At 39.9% G+C, this 27,501-nt stretch overlaps 1 protein-coding gene across 1 annotated transcript in view; it reads left to right on the top strand.

Moving 5' to 3' along the window:
* PCSK2 (proprotein convertase subtilisin/kexin type 2) overlaps positions 1 to 27,501 on the top strand; it is a 310,439-nt gene that overhangs the window by 203,431 nt on the left and 79,507 nt on the right. The window contains exon 6 of the mRNA XM_020986389.2: positions 16,941 to 17,017. Coding sequence (XP_020842048.1) covers positions 16,941 to 17,017 — 77 coding nt within the window. The remainder of the gene's footprint in view (positions 1 to 16,940; positions 17,018 to 27,501) is intronic.

The following is a 27,501-nucleotide window of genomic DNA, read 5'->3' as shown; positions in this document are numbered from 1 at the left end:
TCCCCAGTAGCCACCCCCCAACTTCAGATCTTTGATTTAGAGCTGAAGGCAATCTTCAAAGCCAGGGAGTGCAATCCCATTGGTTCACAGAAAAGAGAATGGCAACCTAGAGAGATTAAGTGAATTGTGCGAAGTTGTAGAGCTAGCAAATGGCGTGGAACCCGATTCCTCCAACTCTGAAGTCAGAGTTCTTTCTACTGCACTAATTTGCCTCTCACACAGCTGCTGCTGTTTTCCAGGTCCTGACGCTCTCAACAGTGATGCTGCTGGGACTGGCAAGGTCCCCTGGCTCTCATTTTCTTTTCTTTTTTTGCTAAAGGAAATAAGTACTTCAGAGTGGTGGTTTTGTTTATGTGTGTCCTCAAGTGGGAAGGAAAGGGAATAAGCAATTATGTAACACCTACTATGTGCTGGGCCCTATGCTAAGTACTTTACAAACATTTCATTTCATCCTCACAACAACCTTCAAGGCAGGTGCTATTATTATTCCCTTTTACAGTGGAGGAAACTGAGGCAAACATGTTAAATGACTCATAGATTTGAAATCAGGTCATCTTGACTCTAGGACCACCATTCTAGTCATTGAACCACCTAACTGCCTAGAGAAGAAAGGGAAAGGGAAAAGGGAAGGGAGCAACAGAAAGGATGGAAAAAGAGAGGGAAGGGTAAAAAGAAATGGAAAGAGAAAGAGGAGGGAAGAAGAGAGGAGAGGAAGAGAGGAAAGGAGAGGAAAGGAGAGAGAAAGGGAATGTTTTTTGCTGCAATGTATAGAGCAGAGCCTCAGAGGAATGATATTTTATCCTTTAATTTTAACAAATCTAGTGAAGTAACCCTTTTCACTGAACTCATGTTTACTACTTCCAGGATTAGATGCAATTAGAGTTCAATGTTTCTGAAGGTTCCTGGTCTAGAGTTCAGTACAATCTCAGAAAATGGCTATTTTCTCAGTCCTGGGTATTGGCAATGTGCCCATCTTTCATGAGACATCATGAAACCTGAAGAGTTTAGCTCCACTTCTCATTTTAAACAATACTAAAACATTTCTGGGATAATCAGATGACATTAAGATTGAGCACATTCTCCCTAAGGTCATATCAACACCACAGCCATCAAGAGTAACGTGCAAATATACATACAGCTCATCACCCTGACAATGCAAATTCAGACCACGACAGCTACGTTATCCCAATTTTCTTTTTCAAAACTGTTTCTCACCCTTGTTGAGCTGATTTATGCTGTTTCTATTACCTCTCTTGACAATTTCTTCTGTCTTTGTGCAATAGCAGGGAATTGGGCTTAAATTTATTTTCAAGCCACTCCCATCCATTTTAATCTTTCCACCTGTGAAAATTCCATGATGTTGCCTGGGGTCACCATCTACCTACTGTTAATATTTTCCATCTTGGACAGGTACATGATTATGCTCGCTGTCCACCTATTACGTTATCTAAACAAAATCTAATGCCTTTCCTATAACCCTTATCCTAAGAAATCCTCATTCTCAAACTGTCCATTTTTCTGAATTTCCCTTTCCCTAAGTGATCTCTAATGAAACAATGATGATCTCTTGACACCACTTCACAGACTACAGTGACTGATTTTCAATGACATTGTCTTATATTCCCTATTCACTGAAGCCCACTAATTTTGTTGGGTCTAAAAGGAGACAAATATATCTATGTTTTGTCTGATTGGCGAGCATTTCGTCTCATCCTGCCTGGTCTCAAGCCCACCACTCATTTCCCAGATGTCCCCTATTGATACTGCCTACTTTCAAAACCTCTGCCTCCCTCTGGAACTAAAATAAAAGTTCTATTCTTGTGACTCTGGGCTCTGATTGATGAGCATTTCATGTTGGCTTACCAGGCCTCCTACTATCTCTATGCCATACCAGCACAGTATATGGACCCACCTTTTCTCCAACACTAGCTCTGAGAAAAGCAATGAGATCTTTATTGCCATTCTTGGCAAGAAAGTCTCAATTACTTACCCTATTATTTCAATGACCATTCTCTCTCTTCCCTCTCCACAATCTTCCCCAGCCATTATTCCCCTACACATCTTGTCTTCATCTATGAGAATATAAACTTCTTAAGAGACAAGGACTATATTGCTTGCTTGTATCTGTGATCTCAACTCTTAGCACAGTATCTGGGACATATTAAGTGCTTAATAAATACTTTTTTCATTCATTCATTTGTGATGAAAGACAACATCTGAATTTGTTTGGTCCTGGTGATATTTGAAGCTGCACTGATCCCAGAATCTTTTGACCCATATGAAATTCTTCACTCTGATGTGAGAGCGGGTTCTTAGAAAACACTTTTTGTTAGTAGAGGGAAGGAGGTAGAGAAAGAAGGGGGGAGTAGGAAAGATGAAAATACAGATATTTAAATGTTTCCTCCCACTTCTATACTATATTAATTATCTTATACCTCAATTCTATTAATCAAACAACAAGCATTTTTAAGTACATGCTATATCCCAGGGACTGTACAAGGTACTGGAAATAGGAAGAGAAAAAAAATTCTCCATCCTTGAGGGGCTTCCAATGTAGCCAGGAGAGACAACACATACAAATATAATAAAACAGATACATAGTGATTTCTGGATGGGATGGGGGCAGCACTTAGAGGGTAGAGGATCAAGAGAGACCTCAAGTAGAAGGTTACAGTTGAGCTGAGCCTTAAAGGATACCAGAGGTAGTAACAGCCAATGCAAAGGCAAAGAGGAAAGTGATAGAGTGTCAATTGTGAGGAACAGGAAGAGAGTCAAATTCACTGAGCCACAGTGTTTATAATATTCAGTAAGGGTGGAAAAGCACATTAGAACCAGTTTGTAAATGGCTTCAAATATCAAATAAAGGCATTTATATTTGTTCTGGAAAGCAATAGGAAGACACAAGAATGTATTGGCTGGGGGAGGTACACAGTCAGACCCGTATTTTAGGAAACTGAGTGTCATAGCTGTATGAAAGATAAATTGGAGAGGGGAGATATTAGAGGCAGGGAGACCAATTAGGAGACCGTTGCAATAGCCCAGGAAGCCAGATGATGAGGCCCCTAATTAGAGTGTTGGCTATGTACATGGAGAGAAGGGGATGGATGTGAGAGATACTGTGAAGGTAGAAATGATGACATTTGGTGAATAATTGGATATATCAGATGAGAGAGGAAGGAATTGAGGATGATGCTGAAATTGATTAGAACAAAGGTAGGCGATATTATCAGCTCTAGTTTCCAATTGTAGGGGTACTTTTATGCAATGTGGGCTCCAATCCAATTCAATAAACATTTAATGTCTCTATTATACACTAAGCACTGGACTAGGGGATCAGGGTATAAAGACTTAAATTTAAAATAGTTCTTGCCCTCAAAAAGTCTACAAGTGGTAAATGAAGGTATGAGGAATATTAGCCAACCCACTGCTTTTAAAATGCATTCAACGCGTGTAAGCTCCTGTCCGTGTGTGTTTGGGGAAATGCTGAGTGTCAAAGCTATTTTGTTTCAGATATTACCCAGCTAACTCTCTGGTTCTTGTGGTTGAGATGAGGATGAGAATATTCTATTTTCTCTGTAACTCAAGCAGTCTGATTGGCTTTCCCAATCCAGAAGTCAGGGCCTACCCTTGGCAAAATGATGAAGTTAGCACTTTGATTTCCTCCTATGGCCCTTTTCCATGACCTTCCCGATACATTTGCAAGCACCCATCCTGCCTCCACTTTCACAGGGCCTTCCTGTAGCAAAGACCAAGATGGCTGTTTTAGATGATAACAACCTACGGTATTGTCCCTCCTGTAGGGCACTTGAATTTTAAAAGGGGACTCTTGAAGGCTCAAAAGTCTTTGGGACTCAATGAATTTCTAATCGTAGAATTTAGAAACTATGGCAAGAAGTAGAAACTGGGTACCACTATGTTTTCGTGGGGACCCCTGAAATCATATCATAAAAGGGAAGACACAAATTAAATATGCTAAGCTCCTAATTTCTGATCTTTTCATTATAAGTTCCTCATGTTTAGAAGGCTTGCCTTCTTTGAGCTGATACTATTGTTAGGATTTAGGTTGATTCTAATTTGAGGGATTTCTTGGCAACACTGAAAGAGGCATTTGTTCCTGAGCGGTAGGAGTCAGAAAGCAAATCAACCCCATAGATTCATCATTAGTTACTAAACAGCAGGAAATTCTTCAGAGTGACCCTCCTCTCATCCTTCATTCAGATACCTTCTCATCCAAGCAGAGAAAATTCAAAGATATTATGCATAGTAATAATGTTTTGTACTAATATAATCCCTTTCTTCAGAGAAATCTGGAGTGTTTTTTTAAGCATTGTCTTCTGGAAACTCTGGATTAGAACATAGGTAGGCAATGTTATCATCTCCAGTTTCCAATTTGCATGGGGACCTTATGCAATGTGGGATTCAATCCAACCCAATCCAATCCAACAAGTATTAATGTCCCTACTATATGCAAAGCACTGTACTAGGAGATGAGGATATAAAGGCAAAAATTAAAAATATCCCTTGCCCTCAAAAAGCTTACATCTTACCGAAGGCATCCAACAAGTGAAAGAGATTATTGTTGTTGAGTCATGTCCAATGCTTTGTGACCCCATTTGGGTTTTCTTGGCAAAGATACTGGAATGGTTTGCCATTTCCTTCTCCGGCTCATTTTATATATGAGGAAACTAAGGCACACGGAGTTAAGTGACTTGCCCAGGGTCACACGACTAGTAAGTGTCTGAGGCCAGATTTGAATTCAGGTCTTCCTGACTCCAGGTGCAAGCACTCTATCCACTGTGCCACCCAGCTGCCCCATATACATATTCAGAATCGTTTGAGTAGGAAAGATAAACACTGTTATGATAAGACAATTAGGAAGTACTTCTTGTAGGAAATGGCACATGAGCTGAGCCTTGAAATGAGCTTGGAATTCTCCTAGGCAAAGATGAGAAGGGAGTGCATTCCAGGTAGGAGGGGCAGCCTTTGCAAAGGCACAGAGGTGGGGAATGGGGTACTAAGTTTAAAGAATAGCACATGGGCCAATTTGTCTGGAACACAGAATATGTGAGAGGAAGTAACATGCAGTAAGCCGGGAAAGGAAGGCTAGAGCCAAATAGTGGAGGGTTTTCAATACTGAGGAGGCTCTATTTTTATCCTACAGGTAATAGGAAGCCATTGAAACTTCTTAAGCTGGGAAGTGACATGGAGAAACTTGGCGTTAGAACAATTATTTTGGCAGCTGGGTAGAGAATGGATTAGAGAAGGGAAGGAGACTAGAAGACAGAAATCCAATTCAGAGGCTATTGTTAAAAGGGCAGGAGAGATTAGGGTGGTGGCACATCATTGGAAAGCCCTGGGAGTCCAAAGACCTGGGTTTGGATTCTACCTCTGGTACAGATTACTGGTATGGCCACGCAAAAGTGTTTTTCTTCTCTAAACCTTCTTTTCTTCATCAACAAAATGAGGAGTTTGGATTAGATGACTTCTAAGGTCCCTTCGAGCTTTCAATCTTCTGACCCATGCATAGTTGCTACATTGATTTCCTCTAGGCCCATTAAACTGCTTCACACTAAAATGTCAGTGACTAATCAGATTGAATTTCCTCCAGAGAGGAAGATAAAGCTGGGAGCTTTGAATTGGTGGGGGGAGGGGGAAAGGACTTCCCACAATCAGAAGCAGTGAGTTAGCCATTCTAAGCTTGAGTCCACTTTCCCCCAGATCCTGGATGTGTTAGTAGGAAAGTGCATCACAAGCTTTTAGGGGAATTTTTATATCAACCATTCTTATTAAATGCCCTTAGTAAGTTCCTCCTTCTAAAAGCTAATTGTCTGGATAACAAATTGATATCAACTGATAATTAATGGAGAAGCATATTGGTGAAGCTCAATGAGCTACAACATCAGAAATATTTCCCACCCACTCAGCTTCTCAAGGTCCTCTAGAACAGAAGTGTCAAATATATAGCCCATAGGCCACCTGCAGCCCAAAACACTCCCAAGCCAGGACAGAACCAGATTAAATGTAATGGGAAAATACTTAACAAAATAAATAAAAATACAAGAAAGCAAAGATGACTTTTTTTTAAAAACTAAATCAATAAGTGCCCCTCAGGGATCCTTATGATTGGTTTAGTGGCCCGTTTCCATTTTACTTTGACATCACTACTGTGGAACCCTGAGAGGAAATGTGGCAGCTATCTTTTGGGAACTCAGTCTGCCAGTGTGAGTGGGGGATTGGAAAAGTATCTCCAGAGACTATATGTGCTACCCAGCTAAGAAGAAAAAAAATTGCAAAGATTTCTAGCGATGTAACCAAAACTGGAAGGTTGATTTTGTTGTATTTTTTTCTTCCTCTGTGCTTGAAAGATGTCAAATTTCATTAAGTTTTATAGCTAGGCTTAATATATACATAGATCTCTTTAATGTGAATTCCAGTTGAAAGTAAACTGAACATTACAGTTAAACAAGTGCCAGTGGAAGAATTATTTCAGAAAAGCCCAAATAGACACAGTTGAAAACATTCAGCCATGACTGTGTTTGATATGAGTTGAATCAATAGCAAAATTCTTGAAGCTATAATGTGCTGGGATCTTTTAGCTGTTCAGTCACGTTACAATTGAGTTTTGTTCTGTAGCAATATGGTTGCTGGTTGAAAATTCATCTGGGGCCTCTAATTTGGCTTTCATGAACTCACGCATGCTGAGATGCTTCAGCAGGGCTCTTGGGCCACTGCTATAAGAGTTATTCAGCTAAATCTTTTCAGAGAAAGCAGAAAGAAGGGCCAGGAGGGCAAAAGGCAGAAGGTATTTCCTACTGTCTTCATAATTCATTAGGGCCTACCTTTTGACATCTATTGTTGTTGTCTTGAAGTGTTACTGACATTTTTTTTCTGGCCTTTTAATTCCATATTGATAGATCTTTCCTCCCCAACTAGACTATAAGTTCTGTGAGAGTGGAAACAATATTTGACAGTAGGTGTGAATGTTATATAATGAAGCCAGTTGTGGTATATGGCTCTCTAAACCCACTCTTTGGATGAGATCATAGTCTGTTACTAGGCCCTGACTTTAAACCTTTCTACTTTGGTAATCAATCAGTAAGCATTTATAAAGTTCCCACTAAGTAGGAGGCACTATACTAGGAGCTGGGTATACAAAGACAAAAACTATTATAGTCCCTGCCCTCAGGGAGCTTACATCCTATTGGAGTAAACAACATTTGTACATATAAATATTAAAAAAATCCAAAACAATTTGGAGGAGAGGGCAGTAGCAATTGGGTATGGGGGCATGGGAGGAGTAAATCCAGATGAGAGATTAGGAGATCCTAATCTAGAATAACTATTGTATGAGTAGGAAGAAGGTGATAGATACTAGAGATATTGATGACGAAGAATCAACAAGGCTTGACAGCTGGTTGAATATGGGAATTGGAAAAGAGGAAAGAATAAAAGATGACTTCAAATTTTGCAAACCCAGGCGAATATAAGGATCATGGTACTTTCATCCAAAATAGGGAAGTCTGGAGGAGAAATCAGTTTTGATGAAAATAGGTTTCATTTTAGACATGATAGGTTTGAGATGCTGATGGGATTTCCACTGGAGATAACCAGCCCACAGTCAGTAATTGGGACTGGAGTTCAGAAATCAAGGCTAGATGTGTAGACTCGGGAATCATCTGCATAGGGATGATAATTGAATCTGTGGGAGCTGGCCACATCAACAACAGAGAGAGAAGATAGCCCAGGACTGAATCATAGGGGACACTCATACTAGGCAAAAGGATAATTATCTAGCAAAGGAGAAACAGTGAAAAGTGCTTATTAATTAGTTAACTAATACCTTGGTGAGGTCATTTTATCAGATTACTTTCCAATAGTGATGACTAACTTAGCAGAAATGGAATACAAGTGGTAGCTGTCCAGAAAAAGCAAGCCAGGATACAAAAATCACAGTAATAATAATAGAATCAACAACAACAATAATAAAAATAGCTAACATTTATATAGAATTTTCAGGCTTACAAAGCCTGAACGTTACCTTATTTAAGCATCGTAACAACTCCATGGGGAAGGTGCTTATTATCTGAATTTTACAGATGTGGAAAGTGAGGCTAAGTGAGAGTACGTGACTTACCCAGAGTTACAAAGCTGATGGGGGTGGGGGGAATTTGAATTCGAGTCTACCTGACTCCATTGCCACCGCTCTATCTGCTATGTCACCTAGGTGCTTTGTGGCATCTTGGACGTCAGGAGACTAAGAAAGAGGAGAGGAGCAGGGAAAGGGAGAGGGAGAAAGATACCGCCTTTTGCTTTGGGCAATTCCTGTGCAGCGGATAAAAAACCCAACAAGACAGATTTACTTTTGGTGCCCCATGATGGGCCAGGAAATAATGCCAAAGCTGATGATTCATCCTGTTTTAACCCCCCAAATGTATAATATGTCTCTTTTCCTTAAAAGGAAGGCATTATATATGGTGGCTGTAGTATTTTAAGAATTCGAATCAAATCTCCAGTTTACCACGATGAAACTAGAGATAGTAGTCACTAAAGTACCTTTTGTGTTTTTTGTGGTTTTGATCACACCAAAGTGGCCCCCTTGTTCTTCATCAAACTCAATCGACTCTCTCTGTCTCTCTCTGTCTCTAGCTGTCTCTCTGTGTCTCTGTCTCTTTCTTTCTCTGTCTGTCTCCTCCTCCTCCTCTTCCTCTCCCTCATAGCATAGACTTCCTCCTCATCTCTGCTTTGAATAGAACCTAGTAAAAGGTTTAAGGTTTAGTTCAGATGCCACCTCCCATTAAAAAAAAAAACACCTTTTACTCTTTTCTCCTCCAAGTTTTAGGGTTCTCTGTCTCCTGAAATTACCTCCTTATACACACTGTAACCACCACCAACACCCTCACCCCACCCCCAGTAGAATGTAAGCTCTTTGAAAGAAAGAATTGTTCTGGTTTTCTCTTTTGTATCCCTAGCATCTAACATTGTGTGTTATCAATTGTGCCAGGCATGTGCTAGGCACTATGGATATAACTACAACGAATGAAACATTTCCTACTGGCATATTCTAATAATAAAGACAAAGAAGACAAAGACACATAAGAAGACAGACAGAGAGAGAAAAAATAAATACAAAGTAATAACAATAGCTAGTATCTACATCACACTTTAATGTTTGTACTTTTATCCTCACAACAACCTTGCGAGGTAGGCACTATTATTATCCCAATTTTGCTGAGGCAGACAGAGGCTAAGTGGCCTGCCCAAGGTCACACAGCTATTAAGTGTCTTGAGGCTAAATTTGAACTCAGGTCTTCCTGACTCTAGGTCCAGCACTCTTTTCACTATGCCACCTAGGAAGTATATACATAGTAGGCACTTAAGAAACAATCATTGACTTACTCAAATGCTTCTCCTTAAACATAGCAATTCAGATTTTCACAAATTTCCATCCCTTGACTTTTTCTTAGCTTAGTGTAAGATACAGGCCCTTCCTCCTTCTCTGTAGCATTATCCAACTGTCTCTCCTTTAGCTATGAGTTTCTATCTTCTATCTAGAGTCTAATCTTGTCTTGACCTCTGACTCTGTCTTGTAAGATGTAGATTTCAACTAGGCAGAACCCTTAAATGCCCCTTTTTTTCTACAACCCATTTTTATGAGAAAATAAGCTGACATCAGGGATTTATTCCCCAGAGCTACTCACAAGGGCTCTCCTAGGGTCAGTGAAGATTCATCTCATCATGGTACATTGGTAATTCTCTATCACGGTACAGTGATAATTCATGCTCCTAATGATTACCCTCAGGAACTGCAAGATCCTGAATCAAAGAGAGATTAAATAATGCTCTGGATATGTACAGGACTTAGACAGAAAAGTGGACTAATGCATATTCAACAAGGGTGGAAAAGTGTTTTTAGGTTAACCCTAAATTAGCCAAAAATTCAATTGTTTAGGATGCCATCTTTGCCCCCCAAAACATTCCTGAGGCATCAAATGCAAACATACTTGTCTAAATACTCAAGTTCAAACCCAGTATGATTTATCCTTGGGCAACAAGGGCTTTAATGACATCAAGACCCCTGCATTAAAACAAACATGATTAAGCTTTGGACTGCACAGAGTCCCAGTGAAACAACATTCAGTGTTCTTCCCTGCTGAGCCATTACAAGTCTTTTGCTATCCCTCATCAATCAACCAACTAGCATTTATTTACTATGTATGAGGCACTTTGCTAAGAAAAGTGAAACAGGACCTGCCCCCAAGAAGTTTACATTCTAAAGGAGGAGACCACATGGACACAATATAGAATATATACAAAATAAATATGAAGTAGTTTGGGGAGGAGGTGCCCTAGCAGCTGCAATGTTAGGGTGAGGGTCAGAAAAAATATATATACACACACACCACACACATACATATATCCACATATACATATATACATATGCAGACATAGACACACATATACATATTGTGTATATGTCAAATGGTGGCCTTTTCTAGTATGGGGTGGAGGGGGGAGAGACAATTTGGAACTTAAAATATAACCAAAAAATTAAACAAATAAAAAGTAAAGCATTTGTTCCCAAACTAGGGTAAGGAAGAAGGGAGAGAGGGAGGTAGAGAGACAGAGAGAGACAAAGGGAGGGAGAGAGTGAGAAAGAGAGAGAGAGAGAGAGAGAGAGAGAGAGAGAGAGAGAGAGAGAGAGAAAGGAAGTAAGGAAGGAAGGAAGGAAGGAAGGAAGGAAGGAAGGAAGGAAGAAAGGAAGAAAGGAAGAAAGGAACTTTTATTAATTAGGTAGTGTTTGAGTTGAGTTCTGAGGAGAACCTGGGCACCCAAGGGAAGAGGAAAAGAGGGAGTACATTCCAGAGGTAGGAAACACCCAGTACAAAGGCATGAGTCAACAACTAGGCCAGTATGGCTGAAACTGGTAACAAATGAGTGAGTTGTAAGAAGGCTGGAAAGGCAGTGAGGGATGGAATTGTAAAGAGCTTTAAGTGCCGGAGAACTTTATATTTGATGTTAGAAATACTGGGCAGCTACTGGAGTTTCTAGAGCAGGGGGTGATATGATCAATCTGCATTTTACGAAAATCATTTTGGCAGCTGTGGAAAGAAATCACGACCCAGATCACTTGGGCAAACGAGCAGTTTGGACAGAGCTATAACTCAAGCAAGGCAACCAGGTTTTGAACCAAGGCATTAACAGGAAGTATGTATACTTTGTCAGCAACAGAGACTTCCCACCTTGTTAGCAAGAATAATTACTTAAAATGGGAAGCTTCCAGATAGGAGGCTAAGGTTAGCTCCTTCCAGCTTCACCCTGTTCCCTCTTCCTTCCCTCTCCTATGAGGCAGCCTTCCCAGCAATGACTTTATGCTGCCCTCCTGGAGTCATCTCTGTCTCCTGCCCCACACCACTTCTACCCCAGTATGCTTCTCGTAACTTGTTTCCAGTACAGTTTAAGATACCTGCCCTTGAAGCAAAAATTCTCAGAGCTTTGGTTTTGGCTCATCACCCAATCAATTTAAGCACTGGAATTAGGGTTGAGTCCTACCTCTAGAATTAATTGTATTGCCTTACTCAAGTCACTTTTCTGGGAGGGCCTCGGTTTCCTGTCCTTTAAAATTGGGGTCCTAAACTAGATGGTTTTTAAAGTCCATTCCAATTTTAAAATTCTACGTGCCCAATCAGGAAGAAGGATGAAATAACTGGACAGCTCACACCTTAGTCCAGCTTAGGGCTGCCATGAGACCATGGTTCTAGATTCTGCATGATGGTTTTTTTTGAATGTGTTCATCTTCCTCTACAGGGACAGACAGTCTACACAACTACTACAAGTGCTCAGTCTAGGCTGGAGCATGGAAGCTCAAAAGCCAGAAAACTGAAATGCTCCCAGTATCTCCAAGACCTACCAAGGTCAACCCAAGATGAACTAGAGCAACTCAAGAAGAGAGATTTCAGTGTAGTCACTCCTCCAAAAAAACTTATTTTGTTGAACAAATTAGTATTTCATTAGCAGACAATCCCACTTCTCTACTTGTAATTGGCAGCTCTTTGTCCTGTGACAAATTCATAGTTTGGGGATGTCAGTTAAGAACTGCCATGAAATTGCTAATCATGGAACAGCAAGAGGAATCTGGAGGAAAGAGAATTGTTTCTCAAACCCCCTGCATCTTACTAGGACTACAAGACAAAAAGAAAAAATTTAGTAACTGAGTCCCAGAATTCCCATAAACTTCTCAGGGTGAAATATAAAAACACTCATTGTTTCCTGGGAAATTCAATATTTTCCTGAGAAATTTTGGAACACAGAAGCTCTGGGTAAATAAGGCTCAAACCCTAAAAAAAAAAAATTAATATTAGCATTTACATAGTGCTTTGAGGTTTGCCAAGCACTTTACAAATATTATCTCAGGACTTGAACTCATCTTCCAGACTCCAAGCCCAACATTCTATCCACTGTGACATCCTAAGCATCTAGTGGCATCACAGGATAAGATTCAAGGAGTGTGAACTCTTAACTCTTAACTATTCCTAATTTCCCTATTTCTGTTCAATCCATCACCATTCTTCCAGTCAGTCCAGGTTTGCAACACCAGTCATTCTCAATTCTTCCCTCTTGTTCTGCCCCCTACCCAACAATATTCTAGCTGGCCAAAAGCTGATTGTTAAATTTTCATTGTGAGTATTTACACCTCAAAAATAAGCAAACACTGTGAATCTGAGCTTGATTTATTGTTTCATCAACTGTATGGACTTTTAAAAAGTGATGTACAAAATGTCAATCATGCAGATTAAACAGAAAAGTGTGATGTGCCATTTTAGAGAGCTGGTTGTTAAACATTTACCAGCACACAGCCACCACTCGAATTCAGGTCTTCATCACCTCTCACCTGGATTATTGTAATAGTCTCTGCCCTTTTCAATCCTTCTTACACGTGACTTCTCAATTGATATTACTAAAGCACAGGTGTAACCATTTTGCCCTCTTGCATTTAGAATAAAATACAAACTCTTTCTGCTTGTCATTTAAAGCACTCCCTACTATGGCTTCACCAAACTGACCTGCTTATGGTGCCTTGATTATGGCATTTCAGCTCACATTTTCATTCCTTTGCAATGCCCTCGCTATGTGTATGTTCAGTTGTTTTCTGTCACGTCCATCTCTTCATGACCCCATTTGGGGTTTTCTTGGCAGAGATACTAGAGTGGTTTGCCATTTCCTTCTCCAGATCATTCTGCAGAAGAGGAAACTGAGGTAAACAGGGTTAAGTGACTTGCCCAGGGTCACACAGCTAGTAGCTAAATGAGGCTAATCCTGATCCCCCAGTTGCTAGTGCTTCCCCTGCCTCTCAGGCCTCTTCAGTATGTATTTTGTATACACAGGGTGTACCCAGCAACTGACTCATAGTAATCAATCAGTCAACAGGCATTTATTAAGCTCTTACTGTGAGTAACTGTACTAAGCATTGGAGATAAATACAAATAGAGGAAGAAAGACAGTTCCTGCCCACAGGGAGCTTACATTCTAATGGAGGAAGATAAAGCTGAAAAGGGGGTGTGGGGTGAGTAGGTGAGAATTTACTGTGGGGGCATGGTAGAGAAAATCCTATGGAGAAGAGTCATCAGTGGGGCCTGGAGAGAGATAAGGACACCTTTGGCTTCGGCTTGCTCCTTAAATTGAAAGCTGTGGGAAGAAAGAGCCAATCAGAAGCCAAGTCCACAGGACAGAGAGTACTATAACAATAATAATAATTACTAACATATAGTGCTTACTATATGCCAGGCACTGTGTTAAGTGCTTTATAATTATTATCTTATTTGATCCTCACAATAACCCTAGGAGGTAGGTGCTATTATTATCCCCATTTTACAGAGGAGGAAACTAAGGCAAACAGAGGCTGAGTGACTTGCCCAGGGTCACACAGCTAAGAAGTGAGTAAGGCTGGATTTGAACTCTCATGTCTTCCCAACTTCAGGAACACCTATCTACTCTATCCACTACTTTTTGCTGTTCAGTCATTTTTTTCAATTGTATCTGACTTTTCATGACCCCATTTGGGGTTTTCTTGGCAAAGACACTGGAGTGATTTGCCATTTCCTTCTCCTCTGCACCACCTAGCTAAGCAACCCTGGAATAGAGTAAGTTTCCAGGGTGGGGACATTTCTATGGATGGCAGAGAAAGTCTTATGCAGATGAGTCAGCAGCGTAACCTGGAGAAGGATGAAGACTTCTCCTTATTTCTGTTTCTTAATGGACGCTTGATAAATGCTTGTCAAATGAATGAATGATTGTAGGTGTTACTGGACCCATTTTACAAATCTAGATCTAGAAACATTAAGTAACATGCCCATAAAAACACAAATAAATAAATGTCAGGAGCAGAATTTGAATCCATCCTGTTTCTGCCTCCAAGCCCAGTGTTTTTTCTACTAAACCATGGAGAAGATAGCAAAGGGGATGACAATCTAAGGTTCCCAGTCACTGTATCACAGTTTCCTTTTCTACCCTCAAATTTCTGAATAAAAATCAAGAGAAGCCATAGCACTTTCCCCTAGCATAGTACCATACATATGGCAATGGCCAGTGAAGAAGACAGCCCTTGGCAGGCAGGAAGCTTGCCCCTCTCCACTGTTTAGCCCTTCCTTGTATCCTAGCTGGGAAGGTCTGATCACTGCCCAGTGGTCAGACATGAGCCCAGGGTTCCACAGAAGAAATATGCCTGCCACAAAGAATCAAACTGTCACTGCATTCCCTCGTTGGCTTAAAGGCCCTAGATGGGATCCACCAGTATCATATCTTCTCTCTTGGGTGCTACAATCTCAAAGCATCTCCTCTATCAATAAGTTTAATTCTTTTTCTTTAAGGGCAAAAAAAAGCAACCTAGGCAGGGGATGCCAAATAAAATGAGGATTATTATGGTAACCAAGTCTTCCATTGATGTAGTACAAGAAAGAGCATCACATTACAAATCAAAAAACCTGGATTCATGGGGCAGCTCTGCTACTGACTAGCTCATTTTACTCCATTTTACTGTGCGACCATAGAGAAATCACTTAACCTCTCTGGGCCTCAATTTCCTCACCTATAAGATGAGGGAGCAAGAGGCATTAGAGGCCCTCCCGGGTACTTCCCAGTAATGCAATTTATAAGTCTATAAGTTTTCAAAGTACCATCATTTCTGTTGTCACATTCGATCCCCAAACCATCCCCAAAAGGTCAATCAGACTGATATTTCTCATCTTTATAAAGAAGGAGATTTAGGCAGTGAAAGTTGCAGTAATTTACCTACCATCATATAGCTGGTGAGCCCAGAGATGCAAGGAGAGCAGAGGCGTCCAGGTGCTCAATACCCCAAAGGCACTCGTGCATTGGAGCCAACGCATACAAATCAGGGCTTGAATTATTGTGCTGTTGATTGTCTACCAGGGGTGGAGAGCCTGCGGCCTCAAGGCCACATGTGGCCCTCTGGGATCTCAAGTGTGGCCCTTTGACTGAATCCAAACTCCACATCTTCAGTCACAGATTTCACAGAATTCACAGATTCAGTTAAAGGGCCGCATTTGAGGACCTAGAAGGCCATATGTGGCCTGGAGATCACAGGTTCCCCACTCCTGGTAGACTTTTAAAAGTGATGGATAGAATGTTAATAATGCAGAATAAACTTTAAAATGTGTCATGCAGGAGCAGCTAGGTGGCACAGTGAATAGAGCACCAGCCCTGGAGTCAGGAGGATCTGAGTTCAAATCTGGCCTCAGACACTTACTATCTATATGACCCTGGGCAAGTCCCTTAACGCTGATTGGCTAAAAAATAAAAGCGTAAATGTAAAAATACATTTTTTCCTTGAGAGCGGTTGTTAGACATTTATTTCCCTGTACGCCACTGACTGATGACGCTGTCCAGCACTCAGCATTCTGAGTACTGCTAAGAGCAGTGTTCCCAATGTCTGAGCCCTTTTGAAATTATGTATCAAAGAGTTAAAATCATCAGAAATATGAATTACTTCACAAGTCAATAATGTTTCATAGGGAAGGAAATAGCTGCCCTTCCTTCCAATACCTTGTAGCAGGACCATTTCACAGAAGCTGAGAGCTAGAAGGCTGTGTGTATATTTGGTGCAAGGAGCTCTTGGTTATATATGAATTACATGGCTTCTGACACTCCTGCCAATAGAGACGGCCATACAATGAAGTTAGGAGGGACAAGGGGCATACATTTTTCCCAGTCTTCTATTCTGGGTCTTTCAGGTAGCTAAGTTAGCTAACAGTTCTGCGATAATGGTACATGTTGTCAAGTCCTGAACAACTTATACCAACTGTCAGCACAAACAGGAAAGGAACAGACAAGACTTCTCCACCAGATTCTAGCTCTAGAGCCGGTAGGGAACTCATTAGTCTCAGGTTGGAATTCCATTAGTGAATCATCCTTTGTATTAAACACTGCCTTCTCTTCTTTTTAAATCTAAGTACTTCCAGAGGGTAACAAGATACCACACATGAATTTAGTACCACCTCAAGAGCCTAGGGCAGCTTTCTGTGTCTTTGGCAGGATGGTATGGGTTGGTAGAGTGGAGAGGATGCTAGAGTTGGAGTCAGAATTTGGTTTCATATCCTTGCTCTGACACTAGCTACCTATGTGACCTTGGTCAGATCACTTTACCCCTATGAAGGCTCCAGTTTTCTGACCTGTAAAACTAATGATCTCTAAGGTCCAATTCAGGGCAGGGAAAATATGGGAAGAAATGGGAGGAAGGGAACCAGGAGGACAAACTTTACTTCCTTCCTTTACCATCTTGCCCAGGGCTATCTCTGAGCAAAAGTCCTTTACCAGATGACTTAAGGAGAGATTAATCACCATGGAAAGCCTACTCTTTGTAGCATTTTCTGTTTCCTGTGCCTCTGTTTTCCTATTGACCCAGCGAGATCCCTTGTGTTTTTCAGAATGCGGAAGCGAGCTATGACTTCAGCAGCAATGACCCTTATCCTTACCCTCGCTACACAGATGACTGGTTTAACAGGTAAACTGGGCACTGTTGGCTCCCCTGCCTTCACCTTAGGTTTTCAGGAGATTAGAAGGCTTAGCTGATACTGACAAAGTATCCTCCATCCTTAAATGAGTTGTATGCGTTCTTTCTGAATAGCAGCGACTCTCTAAATCAATGGAAGACTGGGGGTTGTGACCATCAAATTGATTTTATTTGAAGACTGCAGATCCTTTAAGAATCTTTCCATCATTTCAGTCTATTGAGTTATGACATAGAAATTATATGTCACTTTGGGCAACTTAAGGCAAAAGAAAATGACTGGGGAGGTAGAAACTCTAGGAAATCCCCTTCCTGTCCTCTGTGAAAGGATGCTAAATGACTGCAGCCCTACAGTGAGATAGAGGAAAAAAAATTAGCCTAGGGAAGCATGGCAGAGGGTGGGGAAACACTGACTCTGGGGTCAGAGGTCTGGATTCAAATCCCATTTCTCATCTCCATGTGACTTTAGCCAAGTACTTTATCTTCTAGGCCTCAGTTTTCCAATCTGTAAAATGAGGGGGGGTGGGGAGGAGGGGCAGAACTAGATGGTCCCTGAGCTCTCTCCAAGCTACAGCCCCATAATCCTCTTTATTGTTCCTTGAACATGGAATCTCTCCAAGATACTGGCTATTCTCCATGTTTGGAATGGGTTCCTTCTTCACCTCTGCATCTTAGAATTCTCTGACTTCCTTCAGGACTCAGCCCTTGTGCCACCTCCTATGGGAAGCTTTTCTGGACCAACCTTCACTCCACCCACCCCCTGCCAATTGTCAGAGCTCTCTAATTCCTCCTCAGATTATCATGTGTATATTTATCTGAGAGGCAGCATAGTAGCATGGATAGCGAGTTGGCCACAGAAAACAGGAAGACTGACTGTGTCACCCTGGGCAAGTTCTTAACATCACAATATTCTAGATAACTCTCTAAGATTAAAAGTCGCAGTGAAGGTGCTGACATGCATGGGTCATGGGAATTGCCTTACCTGGAAGTACCCCAAAATAATGAATTATATGTCCAGTCCCTATATTTATCTGTTTACATGTTGCATTCCCTTCCCAAAAAAAATGTAAGCTCCTTGAGGGCAGACTCTTTTTTTTTTATCCCCAGTGCCCAACACAGTGGCTAAGCAAATAATAAGCACTTAATAAATGATTATTTGGGACTGAGAAACTGTTTCCCAGAACTATATTGCATTGTGTTCCATACAACCCATGCAAATAGACACTGGGACAATGGCCGTGCATTTTGAATCTCAGATGTAACTTTTAAAATGATCTGTCTTTTTTCAAATAATTGCGTCTTTATGCAGCCTGGCTGTGACTGGCAGAGACCTAGCAGTATCTAATAATTGGCACAATGATGCCACTATATCCATCAACCACATGGGTTGGTATGAGCAGAAGTTGCAGTTGGGACAGGGCTCAGAATTCTCATTTTGCTGAATGAACACATAGATGCCACTTGCAAAGATTTTTTTTCTTCTTTACATAGATATCTTGTTTCAGTGGTTTCACGTGAGAAAAATCTAAAAATATGTATGACTTGCTCAACCACAAGATATAGCAATTTCCAAACATTCTCTAGTACTTCCCTGAATTATAAATTCAAAACTAATGCTAATAACATCTTTGAGATAATCTTACAGCCATTCAAGAATAAATTAACTTTTTAAAAAAGTATATGTTATTAGTGATTTTAATGTAAATGAGTATTTTATAAGGTAGTGAGTTCCCTATCACTGGAGGTATTCAAGCAGACTTTGACTAATCTTTTGTAGGAGATACTTTAGAGGAAATTCATTCACCTCTGAGGTCCTATCCAACTCAAATACTCTAGGACTTCATGAGTTTTTATTTTCCCATAGCATCTTTCATCTATCATCAGTATATACCATACTAAGAGTACTATCCTTGTAGAGGACCTGTCTTCCACTCATGCTACTACATGGCCTTGGGCAATGTCACTTCTTTAAATTTCTGTTTTCTCATTTCTAAACTAACGATAAGAATATATGTACTATTTATTGTGAGGTTTAAATGAGATAATGCATACAAAATGCTTTAAAAGCTATGTAATTTTCAGCTATTATATTCTGTAATGAAGATTCCTAATCCTACAGCATTAAAGGTGGTTTAGTCTTTGTTTTTTGGTTATGTCCAACTCTTCATGACCCAATTTGGGGTTTTTGTGACAAGAGATTCTGGAGTAGTTTGTCATTTCCTTCTCAAGCTCATTTTACAGATGAGGAAACTGAGGCAAACAGGATTAAGTGACTTGCCCAGGGTCACACAGCTAATAAGTGTCTGAGGCCAGATTTGAATTCAGAAAGATAAGTCTTCCTAACTCCAGGTCCAGCGCTCCATCCACTGTGCCACCTAGCTGCCCATTGAAGGTGGTAGATAATGCTTAAGTTGGAGAGTGGGGTAGAAAGTGAATATTAAAAGGAAACTGAATTGGTGTGGCCATGAAATACTCCTGCCCACCCCCCCCCGCCACAACTGCACTAACACCCAGCATCATTGTGATCCTACTTACATACAAAGCCAGGCGTTGATCCAGAGACTGGACAAAGATACCACCCCAGGATGCTCCGTACTTTAAAAAAAAAAAAAGATGGATGTCCTCCAGTGTAGCACCAGGCACTAACAGATATTCCAAAAAAAAGTTTTTTATGGATTGAGACCCTCAAAAAAAGTAGAAATATGAAATTCTGACTTATCCATCTTCCCATCTAAAACTCATTCAACTAAATCTTTCTAAGACAACATATTCAAATGGTGCTCTAAAAAAATCAAGAAAGTAAAAGTGGAAATTTGCATTTTAAGTTTAATATCCTCAAAAGGATAAAATTATCTCAAAGTTTGAGTTTAATTGAAGTTCAAAGCTTCAATAAGGGCCCATTCCTTCTCAGCCCCCTTGGGATCAGTTATCATCTCTGTGCAAATGACCCACAAATCTACATGTCTAGTCAGTTAACAAGTATGTACCAGGTACTGTGCTAAGTGCTGAGGAGTCAAAGAAAGGGAAAAATCATTCTTGCCCTCAAAGAGCTTAAATTCTAATTCAGGGGACAATTGTAAATAAATAGTTACATACAAGATACATACAGACTAGATAGAAGATTAGTAACCTCATAAGGGATAAGCCCTGACAGCTGTTGGAGAGCAGGGGAGAGGAGACCAGAATTGTCCTCTTCCAGGAGATCAAATTTGAGCTTATTGTTTTGGGGTTTTTTTTTAAATTTATGGAGTAAAGCAAGCATTTCCATAACACAGCACAATATAAAAGATGATTGCACATGAAACTGCAAATCTACTATGTACAACTTGCTATTCCTTTCAAATATACAACAAAATTATCATGTAAATTTTTTCTACCTTCCCCCCTTGCCCTAGAGATGGCTGCCATTAGATACAAATAGGAATATATATATGTAATTATTCTATCCATACTTCTATTTATCAGTCTTTTCTCTGGATGTAGACAGCGTCTTTCTTCATATATCCTTTATAGTTAACCTGGGTATTTATAATAGACAAAATAACTTATTTGCTCAAAGTTGTTCTTAAAACAATATTGCTGTTACTGTATACAATGTTCCTTTGGTTCTGTTCATTTTGCTCTTCATTATTTCATGCAGGTCTTTCCATGTTTTTCTAAGATCATTGAGCTCATCATTTCTTATAGCACAGTAGTATTCCATCACAATCATATACCATAACTTGTTCAGCCATTGAGCTGATTCTTGAAGGAAATGAGGCATTCTAAGAGATGGAGGGTGAAGAGGGAGAGTATTCCAGGCATGTAAGACAGTCATTGCGATGCAATAGAGATAAAAGATGGAGCATCAAGTGAAAGCAACAGGAAGTAGACCAGCATGGCTAGATCACAAAGTGGAGTAAAGTATAAGAAGGTGGGAAAGGTAGAGAGAGGACAGGCTGTACAGAGCTTTAAATGTCAAATCCAGGATCCTGTAAGTCAGAGGTGTCAACTATAAGGCCTACAACACTCCTGAGTGTGACTTAAACCAGATTAAAAAGTAATTCAGAAATATTTAACAAAATTTCATATGTGTGTGTGTGTGTATGTGTGTGTGTGTGTGTGCATGTGTTTCTAAGCCAATACATGGCCTACAGGGATCCTTGTGTACAATTTAGTGGCTCCCATTTCTAGGTAATAAAGTTATCCAACCCTCCTTTCTCTCCTGAGAGCCAGTCTCATTACCTGATGGATGTCCCCTAGGGATCTCAAACAAAACATGGCACTCCACCTTTCCTTTAAAACCACACTTCTTCCTACCTTTCCTATGTCTATGGAGAGCTAGACCATCCTTCTAGTCACTCACATATTCAACCTTGGTGTCATCTTGCCTAAAACTGGCAATTCTGTCTCCGCAGCCTCTCTCGTATTGATACCCTACTCTCTCCTCACGTAGCTTCCTCATGGAATCCCTACCTTCTTTCAAAGCTTAACGGAAGAGCAACCTCCTATCATGAGGCTTTCTTGATTCCCCCAGTTACTAGCATTCCCCAACTTCTGAAATTACTTTGAGCTTATATTGTGGATATATATGTATGTGTGTGTATAGTATGTATATGTAGTATGTGTATATGTATATTTGAACTTATATTGTGTGTGTATATATATATATATATATATAGTATGTATACATGCATGTGTATATTTGTGGGTACTGATGTGTGTATACCTATATTGTGTATGTACATATATGTATATACACACATACGCACATGTATGGGGCAGCTAGGTGGTACAGTAGATAGAGTGCTGGGCCTGGAGTCAAGAAGACTAGTCTTCCTGAGCTCAAATCCAGCATCAGACACTCACTAGCTGTATGATTCAAGGTGAGTCACTTAACCCTCCGTTTCCTCATCTGTCAAATGAGCTGCAGAAGAAAATGGCAAACCACTCCAGTATCTTTGCCAAGAAAACCCCATAATGGAGTCACAAAGAGATAGACATGACTGAAACAACTGAGCAACACATATATACACATACACACACATATATATACACATGTTATACATATATACACACATTTGTGCACATATGTATTTGTATGTGTATATGTCATATCCCTCTAATAGAATGTAAGCCCTTTAAAGAGCAGAGACTGTTTAATTTCTATCTTTCTATAGCCAGTTCCCAGCACAGTGCCTGGCACATAATAGGAACTTAACTAGTGTTCTTAAATTGATTTGACATGACAAGTTTGACTTAACAAGGCACATAAGTGCCCACTCTGTACAAGATGCTGTCCTAGGCTCTGAGCCACTGGGCTAGGGCTAATGCTAAGTATAAGATTCCTCACTGTCACTGAAATCATCATCAATAATCCTTAAGTGATTATCATACATAGCATTGGACAGAGTTATTTTATAAAATGCGAACTCTACTTCCTAGGTCTGACACTACAAGACAGACAGCACGCATTTAGAAGAACCTATTAAAGGAATAAGGTTAACAGGGGAAAAAAAAAACCTACTTCCCAATTCCTGTTTGTCAAACTCTTGTGAATACATCCCCATGTGCTATCTAGGAATAAATATTGTAACATGTTAGACCTCAGACTCACACAACTTGTAGTTCATTTTGGCCCATGCATCTTTCTCAGGTATATTTGTCCCCAGAAATTACTATGTCTTTTTTTATCTTTATATCACCTTCGTCCCTATTTTATGCAATTTATCTTCATCATAACAAGGCTTGCAAATAAGCAGATTTGGATATACAGAGAATTGTATTATCTTCCTCCAACATAAAAATTACATGCTTGTATAATACAACATATGATATTATCATCTATTACAACAAATATTTACTATTGAGTGATTTTAATTTTTCAAATAGATTTTATATCTGTGATCTCATAACATAGATAATAGTCCTAAACTTTACCACTAACATGGCAAAAGTTTCAGTCTTTTAATCACACCACTTTTGAATGCTGTCCCTGACTTACCATAATATTTCTTATCTGTTCATTGGATCCTAAATTCTATTCCTGCATTCCCAGATGTAAGCAATCTCTCCCAAGTCATTGTCTGCCATTCCTTTTTTATCAGTGATTTAAATCAAAGTCCTCATTTATGCAATTTGCAGCTAAAATAACACTGGGAAGGATAGTCCACACAGTGGAGAACAGCACAAATGTGAAAATATGTCAACAGTGTAGTAATATGGACCAAATTTAGATGAAATTAGATAGGAATCAATGCAAAGTCTTTCACTTGGGTTCAAAAAAACCCATAAATACAAAATGGAGGAGATATAGCTAGAGAGCAGTTTATTTGGGAGGGAAAAATATCTGGGATCTTAGTGACTCACAAGCTCATATGAGTCAACTGTGAGACATAGAAGCCAAAAAAGTTAATATTAGACTGTTACAATTGGTATAGTGCCCGGAATGTGGAAGATGTCCTGGTCAGACCACACCTGGAATATTGTGTTTGCTTCAGAGAGCCTCATTTTACAAAGGACATTGTTATATCAAAACAACAGGGTCCAAAATAGTTGAGGGATTGGAGGCCAGATCATAAGGCTGAAGGACCTGTGTATGTTTGGTCTAGAGAAGACTTGGGGGAATACAGTGTCTTCAAGTATTTGATAGGCTATGACACAGAAGAAAGATTTGACTTGTTATGCTTGATTTCAGGAGGCAAAATTGGGAGCAACGATAGAAAGTCACAAAGAGACAGATTTTATATGTTTATATGGATAAAGGCATGTGTGTTACGAAAAACTTCCTAACTAAACATATCCAAAAGTAGAACTGGAGGCCTGATGACATAATGAGTTCCTCCTCAATAGAGGTCTTCACATAGAGAACAAGAGAGACAATTCCTATTTGGATAAAAGTTGGACTAACTAGTCTCTGAGGATTCTTTTTTTAATTTTATTTATTTTATTCTGAATTTCAGAAATAAAATACAAATCTGTACTCTACAGTGTAATGAGAATGCTTTTAATTCTGTCATTGATTTTTTGAAATATTAAATAACCTCACCCTAAAACTAACACACAACTTGATTGGTTGGATTCATTAGGAGCCATGTTCCATATCCGGTCCAATAGATCATTCAGAGCCTAAAGGTTCAAATAAATCATCCTTTTCATAAAAATATATCCACATGCCCTCAAGTAAAAACAGTTTCCAAGAAGGTTAAAAAGTAGTTAACAGGAAAATAAAAGCCAGCAAAAGCTTCTAATGGGGAAGTTAAGGCAAGAAAGTTCTCTAGGGTCTCAAAAGCTCCCTGCCAGAGTCTTAGATCTAACTTTATATCTTCCACACCCCAAAGGACCCATAGCTGGGTCCCAAGTCAATCCATCTAGGGGCAAAGTTAACTCGAAACCAAATTTGCTCCATAATTTCTTCACTCACAACATTCCTGGCTAGTGGTATGAGAGTGTGGAGAGAAAACTAACTCAGTGTTCTTCAGTTCCTCCAGTATCCTGGCCCAACACCAGCATCTCAGAAAACCTAGAAAGAGAATCACTCTTGGGATTGGTGCAGGGCAATGGAAGGGGGAAAATGTCCCTCCCTTAACCTTCAGTCTCTTACCACACGATGAATATTTCCTTGAAGTCCTGAACTCCTTTCTTTGCAACTTCTCCATGTTTCTTAGAGATTTTCAGGACAGCATCGTGTTTATATGGATCAAGGCATCTGTGTTGCCCATCACACTGACTGCTAGCTCTGAAGCCAGCCACCATTCTCTTACAAAGGAAACAAGCACAATCAAATAAATGTATTTATTGAGCACTTCATATATGCTCAGCACAATTCTAGACCTTTCAGGAAATAGAGCCTCTATCTCAGAAGAATTTATAGTCAAGGAGGATCTGTGGTACATCTGAAAGCACAGTACCCTGCGAGTCAAGAGATATACTCTAGATATCTGGTCCTGGTTCTTCCAAATGCCTGCTGTGTGACTCTTTATAAATCCCTGGGCTTCTCACAGCTTCTCTTTCTTTATGAAATGAAAGGATTAGACTAGCTGATTGCTAGGTCCCTTTGAAGTTTAACATTCTGAGATTCTAAAACATAATTATTACCCATAAACCAATTAGAGAACAATGGAATAATATAATTATATATTTAAGTGCTAAAGCACAGAGTAGATATGTGATTGAGTGCTAAATTATGTTACTAAGTGATATGAGTTCACCTCTATCTACCCTTTGGCATAGTGGATAGAGTTCTGGATCTGGAGTCAGAATACTTAAGTTCAAATCCTATCTCAGATATTTACTAGGCTCTGTGATCCTGGGCAAGTCACTTCTGTCTGCCTCAGTTTCCTTATCTATAAAATGAGGATAATAATAGCACCTACTCCCCAGGGCTGTTGTGAGAATCAAGTGAGATAACATGTATTGCACTTTGCAAATTTTAGGGCACAATATAAATGCCAACTATTATCAACATTATTATAATTATTAGGGAAGTCTTCATAGAGAAAGTAAGATTTCAGTTCCATTCAATAAACATCTATTAAGGGCCTACTATATACCAGATCCTGTAGTAAGCCTTGACAAATTTGAAGAATAGAAAAGATTTGTGTGAGTGGAAGGGGGAGGAGTGGACATTCAAGACTAGAGGAGGGTCAGCTAGGTGGCACAGTGGATAGAGCAATGGCCCTGGAGTCAGGAGGACCTGAGTTCAAATCCCGCCTCAGACACCTATTAACTATGTGACCCTGGGCATCACTTAACCTCAATTGCCTCCAAAAAAATGGTTAAAAAAAGGCTAGAGAAACAGGTGTAGGAGTTCCCTTCTCCCCTCTGGACTCAGGGAATTCTCTTCTCTGGTACTCAGGGGAGAATCAAACACAGTACATTCTCTAAGACTGAAACCATGTCAATGGCCACATCAGGCAGCCCCAACCTACTGTGCAAGTCCTGGAGTAAAAAAAAATGTTAATTTTCCTGCTCTCAATGTTGGCACCAAATTTCCAATAACCGATTTCCATTGATTGGACAAGAAACTCTTGAGACATGCTAATTTCAACTCTAGTTGAATCATCAATATAAAGCTGATTGATGCTGATGGCAATTCTGTTGCTATTGACAATCGAAACTAGAATGCCTGCTGCCAAGGTAGGGTAAGGCATGTTAACTACTAAGAGGTGAGAGACCTGGGAGCAATCTCTGGATGTGGCAAACAGCTTTCAATACTGAGAGCTATTTTCCATTTGCTATAGAGGTCATAAGATGGAACACTAGAGGGAAAACAATCAAACAGGCATTGGCTTACTTACCCCTTAGGCAACAAAGCATGTTCAGTAGCTGAAGATTTATCCATGTTCTTCAGTATTGTAACATATAGGAACACCCCTTAATGGCAGCTACCATCAGCAAACCTGTTTTCCTTCAAGTGTGCCTTTCTTTAATAAAGATGGGTTTAAAACACCAAGCTGAGCACTCTTCTTAACCTTTAGGGAAGTGTAAACGTTAGCCGTAAGTCAAATGGTTTTTCAGGTATGGGTAGATTCAGATGTCATTGCCTGTGTGGGATTAGATCTTGTGGTATCATCGCTTTTGCAAAAGAGCAGCTTTGTTCTGCAGTAAGCCCCTTGATAATTATACCCAGCGACTGCAGTACTGGACTTTGTTTTAACTGCAGTTGGAAACTTTAGGGAAGGAACTAAAGAGCTGGTTGCTACAATTAGAAAAGGTGGATGAACAACAAGATACAATGAAGTTATTACCTAGGTTGTCATAGGAAGGTTAATACACATCCAAATTAATACAAACATATTTAACAGTGAAGACAAAGAACATGGAGGGAAGAGCTGAATGATTTTCTGTGAACTCAGCATCATATCTAGAACATTTATGATATTACATCAATATGCATATTCCCTCCAACAATTCAACTTCATTCAGTTCAGCATTTATAAAGTGCCTATTATGTCCAAGGTATTGTGCTAGGTGTTAGGTACGCAAAGACAAAAATTTAAAGCAGTCCCCACCCCTCACGGAGTTTACCTTCCTTTGAAGGATACATGTAAACAGGTGGCCATCTCCATTCATCGTAATCTATATCTGGCCACTGGACCCAGATGGCTCCGGAGGAGAAAGTAAGGCTGGTGAGCTTGCACAACCCTCCTCACTAGGAAATTTTAAGCCAGGGAGTGTTATGGTCAGCCTGTGCAGAAATGCAGTTTGTTACCCCTTTAAAACTTAATAGATGGCCTTCAAGGCTATCTATGGCCAAAAATAATCCTGAGGCCAGACTAGTCATGAGCCAATCTGAACAGAGATAGGCTAGTTCTTAGACAACAGATATATGGTTCCTCACTAGGTCCATACTCATAACCTTTCCAGTTTGGCGGACCTTCTCTTTCAACATTGGAAAAGTATACTGGGAATAGGGAGAGAGGGTGTGAAAACTGTATTTTAGTACTTGAAAGACTGTCACATGAAAGATGGATTAGACTTGTTTTCTTTGTCCCAGA

This window comes from Phascolarctos cinereus, unplaced genomic scaffold (genome assembly GCF_003287225.1).
Source record: "Phascolarctos cinereus isolate Bilbo 61053 unplaced genomic scaffold, phaCin_HiC Scaffold_2;HRSCAF=192, whole genome shotgun sequence".
Taxonomy (NCBI): Eukaryota; Metazoa; Chordata; class Mammalia; order Diprotodontia; family Phascolarctidae; genus Phascolarctos; species Phascolarctos cinereus.
This window is presented reverse-complemented; position numbering and strand designations above follow the sequence as displayed.